The sequence below is a fragment of the Hydractinia symbiolongicarpus genome, chromosome 8 (genome assembly GCF_029227915.1).
Source record: "Hydractinia symbiolongicarpus strain clone_291-10 chromosome 8, HSymV2.1, whole genome shotgun sequence".
In the NCBI taxonomy this organism is placed as follows: domain Eukaryota; kingdom Metazoa; phylum Cnidaria; class Hydrozoa; order Anthoathecata; family Hydractiniidae; genus Hydractinia; species Hydractinia symbiolongicarpus.
In genome coordinates this window covers 6,857,989-6,882,820 of record NC_079882.1, presented here as the reverse complement: position 1 = coordinate 6,882,820, position 24,832 = coordinate 6,857,989, and the positions used below count along the sequence as shown (strand labels likewise).

Genomic DNA, 24,832 nt, shown 5'->3' with positions numbered 1-24,832 from the left:
CTATGCAATTTCTTACTGCACCTTCTCCCATATAATCGTCCTAATACACGGGGTTTTTTTTAACAACAACTTTAAACACAAGCCTAAGAACATAGCTAAGAACAACTTCAAGCTAAAAGTATTGTGCTATAAAATGAGAACAATCCTGGGTGAAAATTCTTTTGCAAGTTTTTCTCAAGATAACAATTCTTGGTTCCGATTTTTCTTGAACACAACTACAAAACTCCATTAGCAATAAAAATATCCATTTTTCATATAAACACAAATGTTAAAGAGAAAATTGAGAGGAAAAAATCAATAAATTAGAACAAATCAGGCGCCTCATCCTCATGTCAAATTTTAATGGTTTTCGTAAAAATATAGTGTGTGAGCGCTCCTGTTGATTGAATGTTTCCTGCACCCTCGTTCCCAGGTTTTTTGTCTTTTTGATATGAGAGAAGACGTCGTATTTTTCGTCATTTTCTCTCATATACAAAAATACCTGGGGGCGAGGGTCATGCTTCCCGTTGAGATGCAATTTTGGCATTCTTTCCTCCTCTATTCTCTCTCACTCCCAAAACTGCACTCCACCCCTAACCAAAAAAAAGCTAAGGAGAATATTAAAAAAACTCAAAAAAATACTCAATCTCGGTTTCTTTCTCAATTTCTGATATGTGTCTATACCCTTATTCTTTTCAGAAAAAAACCCTGGAATCAAAGTTGACAAAATACTTGGTTTAAAGAATAAACTCTGTTTCAGGGTTCATGGTAACGCAACAAAATCTTTTTCTTGTAGAATCTAAGCATCTTAGTTTGTTGTTCAATTCATTTAAATGCACAGTAAAAACTATGTAGCTTTTTTGAAAATCATGTGGGTAGAGAACGAGAGCTACAAAAAGTTGATTCCACAAGTCAATCCTTTTTGCATTCTTGTCCCCAAAGCTCTTAGAAATAAACCTCGAACGAGCTGTGGGAACGAGAATGGCCTTTTTATAACACCCCACAAACCTTTAAGTTTAGTATACACAACAGAGCATTTTCTGTTTTATATGAGATCACTACTGTCTACAATTTGATCCCATTATCGAGAGGGGAACCATGTAAGTCCAAAAACAGATGAAAAACACAAGTAGCTAGATAAAATTGTAATGTACAGTGCATGCACTTCACTACAGAAACGAAATAATAAAATGTTTTTCGTTTATCAAGATTGATTATATAATTTCCTGGACGAGTCATGTGTTAATATTACTTTAATTAAGTTGCTAAAAAAGTATATTAAAAATTAGTTCTGTAAAAAGTTTGTGTTTCCGCTTGTTCAAACCGCAACGATGTGTGCGGGATAATTAACGACACGAAAGCCTGTGTGGTAGTTATTTTAGGAGAATGCTATGCAAAGAATTTAGTTCCACATCGCAAACTTTCATTGCATTAAAATTTAAATACTCGATAAACTATAACAAGAAAATCGATAATTCGCTGCTCGAGCAATGGATCGTGTATTATACATTCCGGGTACATTTTTTACAAAAGCAAAGGACTAGCTATTTATTACACATATGTGATAATAACTTTAACAATGTCGACATTTCTTTCGTGTTTAGTTCTATTTCTATCGTGTATAGTCGTAGTAGAGAGCCATAATAACAACAAGAAGGTTTTACTGGAACCTAAGTTGGTTTATATGAAATTGATTTCATATTTTCTCGTGGGTAGCATTCATACATAAAGTGGGATTGCCTTGCGTGCGGTATAGCTATCTTGAAGTTGATTTTTCTTTTGCGGTTTCTTTAAATAGGTCATTATTTTGTACATAGCGTGCTTTTATATCATCTTCCAAACAATCAACATATAAACAAACAAACAAACATATTGCAAGCTACTTTAAATCTAGTTCCCATACCTTTAATCAATCATTTTAATAGTATTAATCCACCAGTTAATATAAAAAATAAAGCAGATAAAATGCAAAAGAATTTTAAAATGGCTTAACTCCTTTTGATAGGCCTGAAATCGAGTTAATATGTAATCCGTGATTTAGTTATAACAATAGACTCTTCAGAGGCTATTCAATAGATAATTACGCCAATGGATGCTAATTCTCTTCGTTCGGATATGCAGTTAGCCAACTGCATGGTATTATAACGGAATACAATCCGTTTAATTGTACTCATCACAGAAGTTGCTTTAACACCGATTTAGAGCTTCTCTTTTTTTAAAAAAAAGGGATTGATAAAAGCAGTATGTCCGTTGTTTTTTGGTTTAAAAAGAAGTTATTATAAATTGTGTGACGAATTTGAGGTAAAGGAAACGGATATGTTGGATGTTTTTTTATCACTATATATTTTGCCAGACTTATATTTCGTTGCTGTTGTTGTTGTTGTTATTTTGTGTTGTAAACTATTATATTAGCAGAAAAGGTTTATACTATATATAAAATAGCGTTGGAATGGTTACAAAAAGGTGAATATACTTTTTTGAACAAAAATTTTAATTATAATTTACAAAATCGTTGATAAATAATTTACTTAAACTGTATGCAGATTAAAAGTACGATAACAGCAAGCAAGCAGAAGGAGAGACACGAAGTAACTCTCAGCCGGAGAGAGTAATTAAACGCAAAAATGTAAGTCAAATACATCAAAATAAGTCGGTCAAACGTCATGCGCGCAAAATGTTAACATGAGGAATTCTATATTATAAGCTAATTAAGACGAAAAAGATGTAAACGAAACAAAAAAATGTAAAAAAAAATAGGACATAGGTATAAAAATATTTAAGGAATGAGACAATGCGTTTTATTCGAGATGCTGATAATTATGTTTTATTTATGTTTAAAACCTCGGGTCAATGTATTTAAATCAAAAGATAAGATTATCGATCACAGATCGTTTTGCTAGCACGTCAGAGGTTAGCTACGTGTAGCAAGTTTATTCCTAGGATGATGTTGCAAATTCAAACTTGAAAATCTGGAACAAATGGCAGTTTAATGGATACGGTTAAGAATATTATTAATTCTTGGAATAGTTTGTTTAAAAAATTAAAATTTTATAACCTAAAAAATTGCCGGTTAGTAAGAGCCTATGTACAACCTCATATCCAGGCTTCGCGATACATGGTTTTTCAAACTACTAGATAATCGCTTAGGGCATTTAACAATAGTCAAACCAAATTTCTGCCTGCCATAAATATACAAGATTTTTTATTGGGTATTAAATATTACTGACTTTCTCTTTTCCCTAAAACAACAAACAAATAGGGATATATCTCTTAAGGTAAAAAAAATTCGCAGAAAAAATTATTTGGATTTTTCGTTTGTATGTACTCCAAGGTATGTACTTGCATTCTGAATCGCAAAAAATTACTGTAATGTACCAACCTTGCCCCTCGTCCTCAAAAACGACAATTTAACACGTTTTAGGTGTACTTCACTGTTAAGAATATGTTTTATAAGAATACCAGGCTTGGATTTCAAGTTACAATAATAAGCATATTGTTTGGAACAATAGAGCATTTTGGCTGAAGAAAATTTTGTATTTTTTGGAAAAACATTTTTATATTTTTTTCGATGTTGTTGTCTTGGATGAAATGACGGAAAAAAAAATCCAATATCGTATCTTATCATAAAAGAATTCTTACTGAATTAAATTATAATTCCAGTCTTTTTATGAAATGTTCAAAACACGATGATTCCATGACGTCACAAGGAGACATGAATCGTCATCGTAGTCATGTAGTTTTTGTTAAAGAACTACTTGACAGACTGTCCTATATAGAAGGTGACTCATATATGGCATGGGAAGATTGATTGAGGTGCGATAAAATATTCTGGAAACATTTACCCCTTTGAGTAATTTTGTGTCAAAATAAAACATTAGTAAGACACTTTATTCTCACCCTGGTTCTCATTACCTATGCTATTTTAGAAATAAGCACCAACAAATACTTTTGCAAAATATTTTTTTTGTATTTCATTGTTGAAAATAATGATAACCTCATCCGTCTGTCTGGGAGACAATATGGTAACTTCATCCCCAGGGTTCTTTTTCGCATTTTTTGTATTAGTGATGGCGTAAAAAAAGAGGCCCTGGGCATGAGAATGTCAATATGGTAGCTGCAAGTGGTGAAAGGCGAATTTCCCAAACCTGTACAAGTGTAGTACACACTAGCTTATACAACATACCTGTGAAAATAACACATCCTTTCTTCCATATAAAAAATAGAATTTAAAACTAGTGACGTTATTTGATCAAAATGGTAACACCAATTTTACCACAGAAAACTCCCACGGTTCGTATGCCCACCATCTTATCTTTTTTTGTTTCTGAGTCTTGTGACGTCACGGCTGTAAATAGTAAAAACAACAACTAACTATTCACTAAATTTTTAGGTTAATTAAAACAATATTACATTCACAAAGTCAAAAAATGTCATATGTGTTTTATGTGACGATAATAGGCGTAGGAGAACTCTGGGAGCGAGGTTGGATTGTCTTAAATATACATTGGTGAAAAATAATAATAAGCAGTTTTGTGGAGTGGACAATGACGAAAAGGAGTGTCCCACACACCGTAGGTTGGGGTTTACTCTAGAAACCTTTCAGAACTTAATTCTTAAGTTGTAAAACTGTGTCAGAATGTGAAAATTAGTATAGAAGCTATCTAAGCTAGCTCTAAAAAAAGTTAGGAGAGCATGCTTGATCGAAGCATCTTTCAATCAATTGAAGCACTTCTGTATTTTCAGCTTTTCCCCTTTTCCTTGTTCTTCTCTTATTTCATAAGCATCTTTTTATCGCAAAGGAGAAAAACCCAAGTGCATAACACATAATCAGCAAATAAATCTAGGTACGAAGTTGATATATACTTTTCAAAAAAAAGGGTTTTACATTAAAGAATGCGAGCAAGTAAACGTTGTTTGTTTTGGATAACGATGTAAAAAGGAATTTCAAGAATTTTAATTATGACTTCATTTTTGCACGAAGTGAAATACACTAAGCAGCAGGTCTCATAGGTACGGAGTTTTTTAAAAATAGCCCTACCGGAAATCTTGGATAAGAAGCAGAGATCTGTTTACCCTATATGCTAATAGAAACAATAAGCAAGTGAGACAACATTTTATGAAACTTTTAAACCAATTAATTATCAATCATGTTTTGATCAAAATTCTTTCTTGTTTATTTTAATCAGAATTAAAGCCTCGTCTGCAACATGTCAATCCTCGTTTTCACACATTTCAACCATATTTGACAGCATTTACGTACGTAAAAATTATGCTCTGTATTTGCAAATACTATGCGAGACTGAATATATTATAAAGAAAATACAGGCATTAAGAATCTTGGTTGAGAGGTAGGAAAATTATGTCGATAAACCAAATATCAAGTTAATATTTGGGTTTTAATCTCGATATGCATGCAATTTCGTTTCCAGGGCATTTTTACACTTGCGTGCTGGCGCGTGAAGAAACCCGCCCTTGGACACGTCGTTTCTTTTTCCATTAAAGTTAGAAGTCCAGATTGAGTTTTCACAAGAATAACTGGTCAGGAATATGAGATATTACCTTCGAAGTAGATGTGTGGCATCGAGTATTGATCATACGTCTTATATAATTTATTTAAACTTTCAAAAGTTTTACGTTTTTAAACTAACGCCCACAACTTTCGAAAGATCGCGTGTTAGAAGCTAAAATCATTTTGTAAATGTGTTTTTCAATGCAATTCACTAAAAAAAGTAAGAATAATTGCAATTTTGGAAGTTCTTATTTTGAAGTTTTTAAGAAGCCCATAATCAAAAAGATGTTTCAGCAAACTAACAAAAATCTCACAAAGTTGAACGAACTAATATCTTACTCGTACTTAATTAGTTTTATTTGTTCAAAAATTCCTTTAGCAGTAGTTGGTCATAATCACGCAACAAAGCGCACTAAATGCCGCCATTCTGATTCGACATGGACCACCTATCGCCACTTAAAAGAAACATATGATTAAAAGTTATAACTTACGATCAACAAAAACGAGTTTCAGCGATACGTGAAGACATTTAGTTTTAAAGGGAAAAACAGATTTTCAGTTTTAGGAATTTGTTTATGGTATATACAAAGATTGAAAAAGACACGAGTAAACAAGGCAAACAAACAAACAAAAACATATAAATAACTAAATAATGCAGTTGGTTATGTGCTTTCAAGGCAAAGGAATATGTTTTTTAGTAATATATTTCTTTAAAATTATAACCTTTTGCAGTTGTACAGCATATTGGTATTGTCAATTTCTAATCGACGGAGAAAGAATGTTATTGGCTAATTTAATGCTCATTTCATACCAACATTAGCCAATGAGAAGTTGTTTTGATAGTATTTATAGCATGATACGAGTGACACAGAAATATTCCGTGTGTCTTTCTTTCGTGTTACAGGCAATTTTGTTTCCAGGCCTCGCAGATTCAAGTTTCCTCTTTGTTTATTTTTTGAACAACATGACGCACGTCATAAATAAATAAATAAACAACACAATCACTGTTAAACAGTGGCAGTAACAACAACAGCAATATGGCACCAAAAATTTGTTTCCCAAAATAAATTATCATGTGTTTTTTTTTTCATTATTTCAGCCAAAAGCATTGTGAAATGTGAAAATGTCAGAAGCAGCTGACGTCGAGATCTATCGACGTCGTAGAAGTCGGAACGAATGCGGTGACAGGCAGCGTGTGATTGGGGGACTTGGTCGACGTCGTCCTAGTCAGTCAAGTGGTATAAAAGACCGCATTCAGCACTTTAAAGACCATGATAGAAACACACCATCCCCGTCTTCACCAGCACCAAGAAAAAGAAACGAAGATATAGAAAGAGTTACTCCGCGATTGAGAAAAACAAGCGTTGATTCTAGTGATGCTACCTCGCCTTTACCTAGAAGACGAAGAATGCCCCCTGACACAACCAAAGAGATTGTGGATAATGATAAAAACAAAAGAAATGCTCCCTCTAACGAAAGAACTGTAAAGTCGCCACCACCGTTGAGATTAAGATTACAAAAAGAATCAATTTTGACAGAGACAAAGGATGAAAGATCGAATGGTACCAAGTTGGAGCAAAGAATAATAGATGAAAAACAAATCAACGGTACAGTCTCTACTAACACGTCAAGGAAGGCTAGTGCGTCCACTAGTATAGCGGAAATTACGAATCGGCTGAACAACAATAACAAAAATAAAAATGACGTCAAAAATTACGGCATCGATGATGAACAGCGTAAAAACGCAAGCAAAGGATTGCAAGATGAGAATAAAAAAAACTTTTCCTCACTACGTCGAAAAAATCAAGCAAACAGCTCCATGTCGTCAGAAGAAAGCTTGTCAAAAATTAGCTCAATTAAAAACCGATTATACGACATCAATAACAACGACTCCGATGGAAAAAGTTTTGACTCCGACAGCGATCGGAGTAAAAAACCGACATCGTCGAATAACTCAACTAAGATAGGCAACTTGAGTGACAGTCCTCGGTCCTCTTTCGATAATACATCGAAATTCAATTCCTTGAAAAGTAAATTCTCGAGCAAACTTGATGACTCCGAGCAAGAGAAAAGTATTACATCTTCTCATGAGATGCATGTAGAAACCACCTCCACCGTATCAAGCAGGAGGCGTGAGGCAAACTCGATACAAAAAACAACATTGAAATCCACAGAATCAAACGAGAGTAACTTCGTAAAGAATTCAAATATATTTGAAAAGAACAATCATGGAATTAAAAACAAAACTCCGACACAAAAATCTTCCTTGAAATCCGCTGATTCCAAATTTAAAAGCGATATCGAAATCAATGTTAGCTCCCCCGGTTTAACTCGTAAAACAATCCAATCAGAAAGAAAATTAACTAGCGGTTTTGAGACTTCTAAGATTGACCTAAACGTTGGAAACAATTTAAAGCAAAATAAGCAAGAATTAAACAAGGATCTTGATCAAACTGATTGCAGCAAAGTTTCTCCTATTCCAACAGATAATGTTTTTAAGAATCTTCCAAATCATGACGAGCAAAACGATGATATGAATGCGTCTGACATCTTGAATAACAACACGGGGGTCACTAAAATAGACAGCGGAATTCACGCTGAGAAAAAAATTGTAAATCAAAGTGAGTCGTCAGAACAACAAAAGAGTAGAGGTGACATATCTTTTTCGCCGAGTAAAATTGATTCCAGTATCCCGAAGAAATCTTTATCAAATGATATAAATGTTCTTAAAGACGAAAGTACGCTAGAAAAAAATCACAAAGGCTATGTCAATATTATTTCTCGAAAAAAACTGAACTCGGAAAATAATTATGCGGCTTTTCAAAAAGTTACAGAGCGTAGACAAACAAGAGATCGAAGTAACACTTGGACGACCACAGACTCAGAAGACGATAGAACACAGTCAGAATTAAATGTTGATAAGAAATTAAACTTGAATTCAAACTCCAGCGATAGTTCGAATAAAGAACCAAATAGACGACGAAAGTTAACAAAAAAGAGATCTAAAAAAAGTAAAAGCAAACCTCAAATTATTCCTAAAAAGAACAGTCAGCTAAGTATTGACACAAGTGATGGTGATATTCTAGAAAGTAATTACACGTCTGATGATTGTGGTAATCAAAGTGCTCCTTGTGACACTGATATAAATTCTGATGGTGACATTTTGGATGTAAAATCAACAAATAAAACTCTGTATTCTTCCACAGCTAAGGAAAATACTGAAAATTTGACATCTCAGTCTTCTGAGCAGAAAAATAATAGTATAATAGAATCTGGTTATAATAACAAAAAGGAGGATTTAGCAAAACTTACAGATATATTACAGAACAGGACTAATGATGGTAGTGTTATGAAAAGTTCCTCAATGACGACTGTATCAAGGTTGCAGAGTTTAAGTTCGTACACAGATATGGGTGGTTCCAAGAGCGAAGACGAAGGGGCTAGGATTTCAAACTGGAGTGAACAAAAATTAAAGGATGGACCCCATGGTAGTTTTACTAGTATATCTAGAGTTTCTACTCTTCAATTAAAATCATTTACAAGTAAATCATTTAGTCCCCTTTCAAAAAGAAGGACGTTAAGTTCTGAAGACAAACCATACACAACTGCTTCCTATTCAGAAATCTCTAGTGCCCCTAATGGAATTACCAAAGATCCCTTCAACATCAATAGAGTGCAGAATTTTGTTCGTAGGGACAATAGACATTCTGATGGTGAACAAGAGCTTACATCCCGATTAGAGAAACAAGAGGAAAAAGGTATACCACCATTTCAACGCTCAATGACATTACCTCGAAATATGCGATTGCGAGAAGGCTTAGATATACGTAAAAACCCATTCTCCATCGTAAAAAAATCAAAGGAAGAACAGGAAGAATCTAAAAGAGCTGCTGAAGTTCCAAAAAATTTACCAGATGCACCTTTTGCTCTGATTGGACGTTATATGAGAGATGTGCAAAAAATGCAAAGTCGTTCTACTGGCAGTCTAGCTAGAGGTGATAATAAGTTAAAAACAATAGAAAAGGACATTAACTTTGACATTGATGATGAAGAAAGTCAACCTGTGTTAAAAACTAATGAAACACGTTCGATGAATCAGTTATCATCGTCTATGTTAGCCACAGTAAAAGACTTGATGAATAATAATGTACAGGAAGAGAAAGCACAAGAAATTTCAGAGCCATTTATTGCTCCTCCTGATAATTTCAGGGATGAAGGAAATAATAAAACTCAGTCGCGAGTAAGAAATAGGCCACCATTAAATATATCGTCGATAACCACGGAAGAACAAGGAAATGAGATATTGAGTGATGATGAATATTATCGCCAACTTCAAGAAAGCCCTGCTCCACGAAGAAGACCATCATACATCATAGCACAAAGTGCAGATGATTTGGATGATCCAATGAGCATGTTCAGTATTCCGAAAGTGTCCCCACCACCTGATGAATCTCAAGACAATATTGATATCAGTAAATTAAGTAAACAACCTCCAAAACACTCACGTCCTAGATTACCTGGAATGTTGACAAATGATACGCTGGAGGAAAGTAAGAGCATATTTAATTTTCTCTAAAATGATATTTTCTTTAAACTAATCACTCACTTAATTAAACTATAGGTTTTACTTACTTTTGTGCATATTGCTCCAGCATGAGTAAATAAGATTTTGCATCAACATGAGGATGCAGTTTCAAACTTAATTAGAATTACCAATATTGGATTACAGTATTGGAGACAAAAAGTTAGGGATATATATTTTGTTATTTTAAATAAGCCAGTTGCCTCAGTTCGACATAGTTACTTGTAGCTATAAGGTAAAAGCAATTTAACAACATTTATTGGTGTTATGTTATAATAGCAACTATAATGACCTTCTGAAAAAAATAATAATAAATAATAGTAATCATTTATTGACATCCTTGACAATGTATAAGTTTTTTCCGTTAAAATATTAAAAAATATTGTATATAAAAAACATACACTTAATACACAACACTAAGATTAATATATGTATACTGTTATATGTTTAAAAAGAGAAAATTCAGAAAGTAAAAGTTAATTAAAACCATTAGATTTTTTTTATTAGTGAATTTCTGAAAGTTGTCTCAGACAGATGCATCTACAATTTTTACAAGTTTTTGAAAACATGAAATGGTATACCAAAATAAAGTTGCCACAATAAAAAATCATTCCTGATGTCTCATAAGTCATCTAATGTAATTGCTTGATAAAGAGGTTTTACTTGATGTTTTGTTAGGTATGTGTTGTTGTATAACAATGTACAGCTGCAAGTAACAACAGCATACACTGCAATACATGTGTATAATAAGATACAGCTCAATCTTTTTTGCACAATCTTCAAATTTGTCCCAGTCCCACCAATGTACCAAAAATGTTTTTAGAAATTTGTTCAACTGTTCCCTCTATTGCTTAAAGCTTGGAAATCAAGAAAATATATGGAATGATGTGTTTTGAGGAGTGGTTGAAGAGATAGAGAGACTTAAAGGGCTTTCAAGACTTTTTGAGACAGGTGGGTTGACCCAGCCTTAAGAGATTAGTCCTATTTTGGTCCCAAGAAGTCCCTGGATGTCAGTTATTTCTACCCATTTCCAAGTCATTTAGCCTTAAACTTAAAAGTGCAATGCAATGGCTTCACTAATCTTAATATACTTACCTTAGACATCAATATTGTTTTAACGTAAAAGTTTAGTAAGTTACAGAGCACTTTTTATAGGTGAGATTTTATAGAAAAAATTATGAAAAATAGAATCTTCTTTGTGAAAGTCACAGACAGACGCACGATAGTCTCATATTCTTATATAGATGCACAGTTGGCATTTGAAAGGTAAAATGGTTGTTAATTAAAGCAGAGTTTCCAGTTGGCTTAACAAACATGAATTTTTAAGATTTTTCACGAAAAAGTATTTGAACACAGCTTTTCTAATTCATGTCAACACTTGGCCATTGCATATGCGAATGCAAATGCTGATGTGTTAATAACACAGCAGATAAGAAAATAGCATTTCATGTTGGCTGTTGTTACTGTATGATTTATGCATTGTATATACAGGAGTATTTTGGCAATCCCTAGAATCTTGATTGTTTCAAATGTAATACGCCATTCAAACTTCTGATCCTGGTCAAAAATAATTTGCTGATTTACTAAAAAATGGATCTGTGTGGTTTACATTGTTGACTAGTGTTCTAACAATCCAAATACTTAGGTTTAATGTTCATTTTACTTATTATACATAAATGCATTTTTTAATGTCATTGAGTTTTATACTACACTGTTGAATAATCTTTTCAGTGGAATGCAGGATTATTTTGTGCTTGTCAAAAAATGTGGCTGTATTTAGTCGATTTTTCAGTATCACAAAATTTGATTGTATGGAAAGCCTCTTTATCATGTAAATTTTCAGATATCCAATCTATATATACGTGACAGTGTACAGAAGCGTGGTTGTGTACAATTGTAGCTAGTCCTAATCAGATGTAGCTAGTCCTAATCAGAATCAGATCACAACAAAAGTATAAATTTTCTTTGCAATGTTACAGTAATTGTATTGATTTCAATAGGATAGTAACAAATTTGTACATAAGTTATTATATATTTTTTGTTATGGAAAATCTTCCAAGAGGAACTTTAGCATGCACAGGATTAACATATTACATTGTAAAAAGGGTAATCACTTAAATCACTACTACCAGATTTTACACGAAAGTAAAATGGATTTTGGACACAAAAAGTCTAAATAACTGTTTACAATAAAATGATTTTTTTGTGATTGTTTTTAAGTATTTCAAAATTTTAAAATCAACACTCGTTAATATTAGTTTTTTTAGTATTCAATTTAGTAGGCACTAAAATCTGCAAAATTACATAAATTTTCTTACCATTTAAACTTTGATTAGGTAGTTCAGAGGGAAGGTAGTTTAAAAGCTATCTAAACCAATAAAAATATTTGTGGCTTCTAAATAGAGGATGTTTTAAATATTCTACAAAATCAGAAATTAACAAATGGTGTGGTTAAAACAGACATTGAGAGAGATCACGTTTATGCCCTGGACTACTGATCCAACTGATTACTTATTCTTTATGACAACACAACAAAAGCAAATGGTGGTAAAAATATGATTTTACCTTGCTTGTTAAGCTGCAATTAGTTTGACGTTCAAGGCTTCATTGTGACTACCATTGAGTCACAATTATTTAATATGTTTTTTCAATTTGTTTAAATAAAAGTGCTCTTTTGACTGATCATTACTGAATTGTTCCCAGGAACACTAGTGAGGGTGCTTAATTGTAGTATTTTGTGAATAAAATTATATGTTGTTTTGAAAACACACAGCTTTGTCCTTCATTATATATGATATAGTTAGACTAGAGACATAACCATGCTTGTATACTTGTAACACAATTTTGACTTTCATAATGTAGTAATGTTTTGAATAAACAAGTTTTAATGAAATGAATTTGATCTTGAATTGGTATCTTGTAGGAAATGAATCGAAATTTAATACCCACATTTTTAGTAGGAATTTTGAAAGCTCTCTAAGAACATGCTAAGCCTCAACCCAGTTCGTTTGAAAAAGGTTAGCTTGAGATTCAGGTATTTCCTCTTTTTTCCATTTTTCACAAACAATAATTATAGCTTTTTTGTACTGCTGGGTCAGAGTTGTTTGCTATATTTTTAAAATTGTTACATAATAAGATTTATTTTGGCCTCAATCTTTTTAACAATTAAGCATATCCATGTAAAATTTAAATATGAATATAATAAATTAATTTTGTGTGTGCTTGAAAAATATTGAGAGTGTTAAAAATAACGTCTTTTGCTCTGGCGGTTTTGATATGGTACTCGTTTCACTTCATTTTCCATTGCAAGATTTATGATCACGTTTTAAAATTTTACAAATGCCATGCATTTTAACTGTATCCTCCAATTTAAGCCTGTAATGATAGCTGTTGTATGAACAAATATCAAAGCTTTCATATAGGTACTTGGAATGCATTTTTGTTTCAAATAGTATATACATATGTTGAAATAGTTATTGTTTTAACGTTTACTTAAGAATAATACTTGAGCAAGTTGTTTAAAGCTTCTTGTTTGTTTAAGTCATAAAAACGTAAGTTGCGTCATCCACTTACTTTGTAATATCTTTTTTTTTTTAGTCTTTGTGGTTTGGCCTAAGGTGATAGTATGTGTATTCCTTAATCAGCTTAAGTTGCTCAAAATATGTGACTTTTTAAAACAAGGTTTTCTTGTTGGGGTGATACTATTTAAAGTAATAAGTTTTTAATAGTATAGTAACTATAACATAAAAATCTGTTTTTTATAGCAGAGTTTGTTTTAGTCATTAGTATTTTTTTCTTTAGAAGACACAGTGAAAAAAGATGACTCTGACAGTGATGAAATTGCACAAATTGATTTTAGTAAAGCAGATAAAGTGAAATCAGTGCATAAACTTGCACGTCCAAGACCTCCACTTGCACAAGCTCCCATTTTAGAAGGAATAATTGAGGAAGAAGGGCAGGGATTAAAAAGGGGAATACACGATGAACCAGGCAAAAAGCGTCGTCCACGGAGACCTGTTATTGGTGCTATATTTCCCGAAGATACAATTATTGAGGAGCCTTCAAGGGACATTGAGTATGATAGTCCTAAAAATGATGAAAGAGAGACTGGAAGCCAAGGTAGTGATTTGCATTCCACCCCAAAGAACTTGAGCTCTGAAGATATATCAGAAATCGATTATGATTCCAAGTTTGATAATGTTAATGGGGAAGTTCGTTCTAAAAGTGATCCGAACCCAACAGCTATAACACAGTATAATGAAAACATAAGTAATTACAATGAACTAAATACAAATAATAGTATTGACCTAAATTTATCTCAAAACTTGGAACGATATCCAAGTAACTCTTCCACAACTTCTCTTGGTAATAAAGACAAAAGCCTTGTGTCAATAACTAATGGTATAGGAACGTCAGAACCACCTGATCCACCAGATACGCCAGTCACACCAGTTACTCCCACTTCTCCACAAGAAATTGGAATTGAAAAGCCACCAGCTCCACCAACAAAAGAGAAAACACCCAAAGCAGTAAGTTGTATATTTTGACATACATACGTTCTATATAATGGATTTGTATTTGCAGTATTGCGTTTTTGCATTGTTACAAAGGATATCATTCTATACATCATTTTTGTCAGTGTTTCAAACTATGTTTAATACACTGTCTGAAGGAAATAAGTTTTCACATAAAATTTGTTGGTAAAAAATTATTGCGAGAACTAATTTTTACAATGTCAACAAACCCTTATATTTCTCAAGAATTAAATTTTGCAAAGAAAGAATTTAATGACATTTTTTTCTCGATTTATACCGTTTTTAAGGGTTTGTGAATGAGAAGAAAAATGAAGACCGCTGAAGTTAAAATTCACATATCTAGGTAACCAGAAAAAAAAGTAGTGTAAGTTGTTGTTCCGAAAAAGAAAAAGCCAAATTTTGCGAAATTGAAAGTATTTTTTCACAACAGGCAACTCTAGTCATCAAAAAGTAGGTATAACAGTTCTATGTCCTATTTCATGTGTCGCCAAAGAGTTGCACGCCACTCTTTATTTTGACTTTTACACAACTAAAACAAAGTTTTGCATGAATTTCATATAATTGGTTATACAAAAACCACATCTTTAAGGCTCTATTTCATTTGCACTCAGATAGTTGGTGTGTGATTATTAATTTTTGTGACAAAATGGCGTGACTTTTTTTCTTACTTTGACCTTGTTTGGAAATTCCCTGACTTCAGCCCCAGTTTGGAAATGGTCTACTTTCCAGTTTACGGTTTTCCAGAGTGCTGATTAACTTTCATAAGTAAACAAAATATAAACAACAGCTCGTTTTTCTCTTTTAGTTAATCTAAAAGTTTTCCACCAGGATGATTTTTCCACAGATATTTAATTTTGTTATTTTTTATTGTTTTAAGGGCTTTGAAATTTAAAACATTTTTAGTTTATGAAAAATTAACATTTTAAAGTTTATTTAAAGTTTTTAAAGTTTATTTACCAAATTTGGGTATATCAGGTATAAAGTCCTAGATTGACGACATATTTTGTCAGTTGACAAAGAAAGTTTAACTCCTTTCTAATTCTGTCCAGGCACATAACGCTTTTGCCGTAAAAAGCAATTATTTTTATTTGCATAGATAGGTTTTTAATTTTATATCTCAATATATTTAGTATTAAAGAGCTTTTATCAACAAGGAGGCTATAAAGTAGAGAATGGCCATATTTTTTTTCAACTGAACTATACATAGCCTTTCTTCATACGTAACATTTATATGTGGAAATTTATGAAAGAGTAATGTGCAGATTACGCATGCATTGTTTGTTTTTATGCTCTAACCATAGTTTGTCCTGTATTAATTCTTATCATTTACCAAGGGCATTTATACATCATGTTTTCTTTTGAGATCAGTGATTCTTTGTGTATAAACAATGTTTAAAATCATAAAACAATGCTTAAATGCATTGTCCTTTTAAACTTAAAAAACTAATTAAACATTATGGCTTGTTATTAATGTTCATTGTCTTGTAAAAACTATCTATTCAAATCTAGTTACTAAGGAATTATTGATAACCAGACTACGTACCCGGTTCTTATGCGCACTTAGCTCCCACGAACTTCACTTGAAAAACCTTTAAAAGGGGTTAAAACTCACTTTGATAATTTTTTATCATTTGCTTCTCTGTGTTCGTACATTACATCGACTCCCTTTTATTCCACATGTTTGAAGTTTATATGTCACAAAAGGTCAGTATTTTTTTAATATTTGTCCTGTTTGTGTTTTAGGAAATGCGAAGACATGTTTTACAGAACCTTCTAGATACTGAAAGATCTTATGTGCACAATCTTGGAGCAATGTTAACAGTATGCATGCTTTCATGGTTTTTACTTTTTTTATCCCTATGTGTGTTGTCATGCTTTTGAGCTTAAAAAGTTTTCTTACACAGCTCTTTCCGTTTTCAAGATATTCGTATTTTAGATTTAATTATGCTGCATAAATTATGATATCACCACACTTTCAGTCTATTGATATTATAAAATTAAGTTCGCTTTGTTAAAATTTTTTGCAAATGGTCTTCCATAGTGTGCTTAATTCAAGTTTCTTAAATGTTCTACAATGATTGAAGTAAACACATGCGTCCTGTACAAACTCATCTACGAAATGTGAAACTTACAGATCCCAATAGACCTTTCCCGAACTTCCTAATTATGTCAAACTCATTAAAAGAAGTCGATAGTAAAAATGATTCTTATCCCTTAGTTCCTTAGCAAAAAGTAGAAAAAATTACCTAATTTTGTAAATATTTCTGTTTGATAAGTGCCTTAATTACGAGCTGAAAGTTACAGTCAAATCCTTCATATAGCCCGGCTTTCTAAGAACAGCCTCGTTTTCCTAATAATTATTTTCTTTAAATCAAAAAAAAAATCCAACCAGAATATTATATTGCTTTAAAAACTTGTCATGATTGTTTTGTCATGATAATTAGGTATTCTATTTGAAAGCCTGATTTGAAGACCATAGAACTGTTCCAAAATTTTGGATGACCTCAAAATTATTATAGTTTATGAAATTCGGGAAAGGTGTATTATAAGGTCATCAAAACACAGACCTTTTGAAGCATAAAAAATAACGGATGAAAAAGTTTTTCAAACAAAATTAAAAAATGATAACTTTATTTTTTACAATACTTCAGACATGGGTTAGCTAAAGTATGTAAAAAAGTGAATGAAATATAACAAGACGTATGATATACGCAAACAACCTCGCCAAAAAAGTGTACAAAAAGCTGAAGTTAGACACGACATATTTTGCTATTCGGATAGGCAATAATATTGATAGAAAATTTATCGAAATTTCAATTTTCGTCAGGTCAGTCTGTAAACACGTCCTCGCGGGCGAGATAGTAAAAAGAAAAAAAGTAAAAATAGTTACCAAGATGAGATTCGAACACACGACTACTCCCGTGTCGGTGCTCAGAGAGGCAAAAATTTCCATTCTTGTAGGACACATTTGCGTTTTAATACAAGCTCACGAGCTTGTAATTATAATTCGTTCATTTTGTCGCGTCTACAGTAAGGTACGCGCAGTTTATTTAATTTGCTGTTGATTTTTCTTTTTTTTAGATGTTCTTTAAGCCTTTGAAGAGGCCAGAGAACGGGCACATTATCGAGCCATCGCTTGTTGATGAAATTTTCTACCAAATACCAGAAATTTTAGTCAACCATGAATTCTTTTTGGAGCAACTGACCAACCGTGTGAATGCTTGGAGTGATGAGCAAATCATTGGTGATATTTTTGTATCTTCAGTAAGTCAAATATTGGCATTTAAGTTACGATTTCACATCTAACCTGACAGTGATATTTCCATTGATGAAATGCTCAGAATTTTGTTTAAATTTCATTTTTTTTCTTTAGTTCACGAAATGTCTGTTAATGGACGCATACAGCAACTTTATCAATCATTTTGTTCAAGCCAAGACAACTATAAGACAAGCCACAAACGCGAGGCCGCAGTTTGTGAAATATATTGAACAATGCACGAAAGAACACAAGGAGAAGCTGACACTCTCTGATTTGTTGATCATGCCCGTACAGAGAATTCCACGTTATTGCTTGATCTTGAAGGTAATAGGTGTTCGTGATATGCATGACTGTGAAAAATGGAAAAGGGAGGATATTGTTTCAGCGCTTTTAAGAACAGGATTGTGTAAAAAGTTTACACAATTACAGTATGTAAAATGTGTCAGGGGTGAAAATAGTATGATTTGTATGTTGGGTTAGTATTATTTACAACTTTGATCGAATCTTCGGTTCCATTGTTTCTTGCCCAGCATTGCCCAAGATATATAAGACAAAATTATAACATATAAAAGATACTTGTTCATTTTAACTCAGCGACTAAAAATAAATCACTGTTAACTTTTTTGTTTTGCAGGATATGCTAAAATACACTCCTACTGAGCATCCAGACTTTGGAAATCTTAAGCTCGCGCTCGATGAAATAAAGACGCTTGCGGATCGAATGAACAAAGGTGAAGTGGAAGCGGATCAAGCTGAGAGAGACGTCGAACGACTGCGCGACATTGAAGCCACGATCGAGGGAATGGTAGATTTGGTCAACAGCAACAGAAAGTTCCTTCGACAAGACCTTGTAGCTGAACTAAAAGGTGCCGTTGCAAAGAAGGACAGATGTTTGTTTTTGTTCTCTGATCTTCTTGTGTGCACCACGGTACGCAGAAAAACACATGCTCTGCGTCGTGGTTCGCTTGGCCTTTTCACCGGTCAATCAGCTGCTGAATTAAATCGATACAAATTCCTGTGGAAATTGCCATTAGATGATGTAGATATATCAAAAGGTGAAGATTCTGTAGTTTTGCTTTATTTGTGGCTACAGGCTCTTTATGTGTGCTAATGTTTTGCAGAATACTATGTTTGTTTTTCAACACGCCTTTATGTTGTTTTTTTAGCTAATAATCCTCAACCAAATGTGGGAGGCAGAGACATTGAAAGGTTGGAGGAAGATGTTCGCATTCTCACTAATATTCTCTCTGAAGCCGAATCTCTTACTGTCGCACACCAGGTAAAATGATCTATCTACAATTCTAACCTCTACATTTTAAAAACCATCATCATTGGTACACATTTTTAAACCTCATTTTTACGCCAGAGTTTTAAAAAAATAGCTTTTGGCATATTTTGGTAATCTTGAACGTTTCGATGGAATTTACTTCCAAATGGATAAAGGTTGTCTACCATAAATCGCCTGATAAATCACTGATTAATCTAGCAATCTCAAGATTTCACAATTTAAACCTTCAAACCTTCTTTCCCTTGTTCTCTTCTACTTCTTTTATACACGTCTTAATACAATTTCTAAGATTTAGCCTGGATGATGCTTAACTGTCCTGAAAATGCAAGATCCTGACACTTAACGAGTGTCCTGCGAATTTTTAAATCTCATTGTTTTTATTTCCGCAAATTATTAAGTCTAATATTTTAAATAAAAAACGACTATCATTTGTAAAGACCAATACGTACGTGCACAGTATTTCTTAAACCTATATCTGCTATGCCAGCCAATATGGCAGATTTATAAAAAAAACTACGCAGCTCCTCCTTTTTTTAAAATGTTTACCTATGTTTTTATCTTCAGAACTTGGAGTTTTCAGTTAAAGATCTTATGGCTGAAGTGCGTAATCAAATCCAAGAAAAACAAACACAAGCACCTCAAATACCGCTCTCACCAATGTTGTCAAAGATCGAACTGCTTGCTCAAATAGAGTAAGTTGACCATAGAGTTACATGACACGTGACTTCTGCGTTCACACCCGTTCTCTTAGTTTTTTGCAGTGCTGAGTTGAGCGATGACACCTCAAAAGAGGGCTATTTTAGCTTGTTGATAATTTCCTTAGCCATTTCCTTAGGTTGTTTTATATTTGTAAGAACATCAAAACATTCTTCAAATGCTCCTCTTTCGCCGATTCCTTCCTCACTATTTTACTACGTCCTGATACTGTGTTTTCTATGTAGTGACTTGCAAGAGTTTTACACATTCGTTTTTCTATCTGCTGAGTGTAAGTCCTCTTGGGAAGCATATTTCGAAGAAGCCAAACAAAAATTAGGTAAGTTTAACTGGTATTGACATAGACTTCTGGTTGACTTCGTTATTTTGAGTGTTCATGTTTGGACTTTTAAGTGGTAGCCGTCTGTTGCTGTCTGTTGACTTACTGTCATGTGCTTGGAAATTTTGTATTAAGAGTCAGCCTTATACGTGGAATTTTTATCGCTTTTAGCATACTCAAGAGACACCTTTCCGCCTGAATTTCAGTACCCAATGCCGATCACAAAAACACGCAGTGGAATGCAGGTCAGTTTGTCTGTTTATTTTGTTTATTTTGCTAAGCTACTAAGTAAAGACTTGTTGAAGTTACGTCGAATTTACTTATTGATTTTTCGGAGTAGTTGCGGTGGAATTAATATCATGTTCTTGTTGTTGTTGGTTTTTGGTTTTGGTTTTTGTTGTTTTATTGACTCAGTAGTTGTTTACTTCGTTCTTTACAGTTTACATGTGCGGCGCCAAGTCATGTAAACGGCTTCAGTGATATAATGAACCAACCGAACATCTGCGGCGACGTCTGGGTGTGCAACAGCGATGGTTATGTTGGACAAGTGTGTTTGTTGAGCATGATTCCTGAAGCGCAATCCAAAGCGTGTTTATCCGTTTGTTCAGCACGCATTGTTTGCGTCGCAGCCGTTCCGGGCGCGCGATTGAATAGCGACAAGCCAAGAACTGACGGCGACAGAAATAATTTACATTCGTTTTCACAAAAGAAAATTAAATCAAGTAAAAGCACGTCGAGCTTCAAGCAGAAGAAATCCGTACCAAGCGAGTCGGATGATGACGATATTGGACATGGTGCTGAAAACATTATCGCGTTCGATAGCAGTGATGACGACGATGCAGATATGGGAACATCGTTTATAGGTTTGTTAACACTTTTTTATAGTCATGTTGTTTCCTTATATGCTTACGATTGCGCAAAGCATTCAAACTTTTGCGTATTTATTCCGTAAGTAGTGTATTGTTATTTTTGTTTTTAAAAAAAGAAGCGAAGACTAACTTACCACGCATTTCATTTGATTTTCTATTAGGTGGGTCATCTGCATTTGGAGGTCGCATGAGTCCAGACGGAAGCAGTCTTGGTACTGTAGGAAGTATAGAAGGTGATCATGATAGCAGCGACTTCAACAGTAGCGATGACGAGGATGATCACACAGACTCTACGCGTAGAATTAACGAACCGGTTGGCTCATCGTTAGGTCGAAGTAATAATGGATATCCAATGAAAGACCGTTTAGACGATTTTCTAGATGAAGATCTTGATGTGCAAGCTACTATGTGGTTAGGAACTGAAGATGGACAGTAAGTAGGAAGAAATATTGTTTTTGTGTACATGATTCGTTGTGTAAGCGCTGCTGAAATTCTCTCTCTACAATGTGCTTCTCATGTTATAAGCCCTTGTATTTTTTAGTATATATGTATATCACGCAAAAGACGCCATCACTCAAAGAAAAAGCAAATTAAAAATGCAACATGGCTTTCCAGTTATTTCCATACTGTAAGTGTTCAGGTTGTTTTATTAATCTCCACAGAGACAGGGCGTTTCTTCGCAGCTAAATCTTTATTCATTTTTTCTTTCTACTTTCTTAACATTATTTTTATGCAGACTTGTCCCGTGAGTTGTAATAACGTCTAGTAAAGAAAATTAGGATGACAAAGGTTTTAGGTTTACGACTTTTATTTTAGTTATTTTGAGAATAAAGTATTCGTCGCACTGGGTAGCGGTGAGTTGTGTATATACAAACGTGAATCAGGAACGAGCGGATGGCAGATCTCAACTCCTGAAACCATCCACGTGAGTATCACAGGATCAGCTATCGTTTGTATGACGGCTGTTGCTGGTCGAATATGGTGTGGGTGTCAAAACACGATCGTGCTTGTCAATGCATCAACCTTGAAGATTGAGGTAAGCTTCTGATTAATCGGTTGTACTTGGCAGAAGTATATGAATGGTTTGAATGTCATTTTTGCGCTTTGTCTTTTGTTTGCTTAACATTGTTTCATTTTTATAGAGGCCGATTACTGTTAGCCCGGATCATACAAAGTCAGTGCACAAAATTGTAAGTTCAGGGTTGGGCGTGTGGGTTTCTCTACAGAACAGTGCAACAGTTCGGTTGTACCACGCCACAACGTATGAAAATTTACTCGACATTGATGTCGCATCTGCGGTTAATAAAATGTTGGCCGGTAAGTCACTCTTACGTTACAATAGGATAGAACTGCTAGATTTAATCTTTAATTCGAAATTTTCAGAAAGACTGTTGGTGTAACATAGAATCCCCTACAAAAATAAACTGCATGTCCTTGATATTCTTTATCTTGTTACGTTTAGGCGCGGACCAAATTATCAAACAACACAAAGCTGCGTGCTTGCGCGTAACATCTTTATTAATTTGCAAGGACTTAATATGGATTGGAACTAGCGCTGGTGTTATTCTGACTAACCAACTTCCGTCGATTAATGTCAGCACGTCTGTTTTAAGACATAGTCCTGGACCCACAGGCTCACCACACGGACACACAGGGCACGTACGATTTTTAACGTCGGTGGAAGTGCCGAGGTCTATGTTTAAGGGCCTGGATTCTGACAAAGACATTCTGAGAGGGTCTCCTATGACGAACAATGCTCGAAATAAAAAAAAAGACGTAGATAAAAATAAGCTTTCCGACACCGACAATAACGATACGGTGACGTTAGTCGTGAGCGGTGGTGACGGTTACGAAGATTTTCGGTATAATCAGCAAACAGAGGCTGTTGGACGTGATGATAGCACGAATCACCTGCTAATATGGAGGGTATGATCCACTGCTATTGTAAATAAGTTAAGTCGCGCTCAGAGTTTTTTTTTCAAATATTTTTTTTTATTTTCATTTTTTTATTGGATTTATATATTTACGGAAGTTATTTTCGTATTATTATTTTTTCGACATCTTCGTCTGCTAGACGTTGTAGTGTCGTTTCAAAAGACAAATCTATATCTATATACTTGTTTATATGCTTTTAAAAGTTATTTTTTTAACGTGTAGCTTGTCTCCCATTAATTTATTACGCAAACCTGGCAACGGGTTTTATGTTTGTGCTGTGTAGTTGTAGTTGTAGAGTATTTTAGTATTGCGTTTCATTCACTCATTCACCCTGACATTTATTCATTCATTGCACCAACCGTTACTTGATCGAGGGAGAACCCGTGCGATCGAATTTTTATTATGAATCTAGCACACAAATTTATTTTTGTCCAGAGAGAAGCATGTGCTAAGAATTACTTGTAGCTATAATAAAATAATTTGTCTCTGTTACTCTGTTACTTTTAGCAACATTTTACCTCTTTTTTTATGAATTCTGCTCCGCATTGCTTTTCGCTTTCTAATCCCATTGCTTTTATCAGATGTTGTTGTGCTTTATACATTTTTATATTCAACTTCGCCGAAGATCATCTAACATTTTAAGTCTGTGGCATGTTCACCCTTCCGAAATATATTCATTGTTAATCATAAGCATTTTTTTAACAGCAAATCATCAGTATTATTCTTAATCACCATTATTCCATGTAACAGTCGCACGAACTTTTAAAACAGTTATTTTGAGAAGCCACGGTGTCTCTCTTAATGAAATTGTTCATACTACGTCATGTTGATAATATTTGTATATATACATAGAATTTGTGATTATATATTTTTTTGAAAATGAAAATATGATTTTTGTAGTGGTATACAGCTTTTAAGTTTTTTATCTAACGCATTGACAATGTCTTACATGTGTTATAACCAATACTGTATGACATCTCTATTTCCTTGCTCTGAACATTTACAATAATTTCAGGTAAAACTTTTCATTTCCTCCATTAGCCACTTTTTGGGGGATTGAAGAGTCTGTTATCTGGAAAAGTGAGATTTTTTCTGGTGTCGTAATAAATGTTCCAACTTAGCGGGAGTTCACTATGCTATTGCCCAAGCGATAAAAGGGAAATTTTGTTGCATTTAAAAAAAGGTCCACGTGTTTATTCTGAGTTATGGACTTTTCTTCCCAGCTCCATTGTGTCCAGCTATTTTTATAACTGCTTCGGTTTATCAAATTCAGTTCTTATTTTAATTTGTTGATCTTATATTGCTTCCTGTATCATAGGTCCGTCTATTTTATTTTCTTTGAAACGAATTGGTTTGACCCAACATCTTTTTACACTTTTTTATAAACAATGCCAAATTTAAACAATCTCCCCAAAAATTTGCTTCGGGCGAATAAATGGCCGAAATTTATACAAATTGCTTGGGAAATAATTAGTCGAATAACAAACAATTTCCAATTTAAATCCTATGTATAGTTTTTCAGAGATAAAAACACTTACAACTAAACTTAAAGTGGCACGATTTCATAACAGTCAAAGTTGATCAAAAAAAAGGAAACTGTCTTTACTTAAACTTCCAATGACGCAAAATATATACATAAACTCTAAACTGTAAATCCTGAAGTCTCCCCTTTAAATGAATATTTTACATTTAAAGTTCTCACTTTTAAACGCTTTTGACTCAATTTTAAAAATAATTTGGAAATAAATAATTTGTCCGTACAATCTTAACAATGACTAAACATTTTTTGAGACGTTTTGTCTTTAAGTAACCAAACAATGTTTGGGCGAAGTTCAAAAAATCA

The 24,832-nt window shown here is 33.6% G+C and overlaps 1 protein-coding gene across 1 annotated transcript; it reads left to right on the top strand.

Annotated features, from left to right (window-relative positions):
• The first annotated feature begins 2,130 nt into the window (after positions 1–2,130).
• Positions 2,131–23,894, top strand: LOC130654110 (uncharacterized). Its single transcript, XM_057456640.1, has 17 exons — positions 2,131–2,280; positions 6,588–10,038; positions 13,872–14,599; positions 16,349–16,426; positions 17,687–17,869; positions 17,979–18,188; positions 18,499–18,919; positions 19,031–19,143; positions 19,717–19,844; positions 20,094–20,185; positions 20,357–20,430; positions 20,625–21,048; positions 21,216–21,486; positions 21,596–21,682; positions 21,871–22,090; positions 22,197–22,371; positions 22,517–23,894. Exons 2-17 carry the CDS (start codon positions 6,612–6,614, stop codon positions 22,984–22,986), a joined length of 7,101 nt encoding a protein of 2,366 aa, XP_057312623.1. The 5' UTR covers positions 2,131–2,280; positions 6,588–6,611; the 3' UTR covers positions 22,987–23,894.
• The last annotated feature ends 938 nt before the right edge of the window (positions 23,895–24,832 follow it).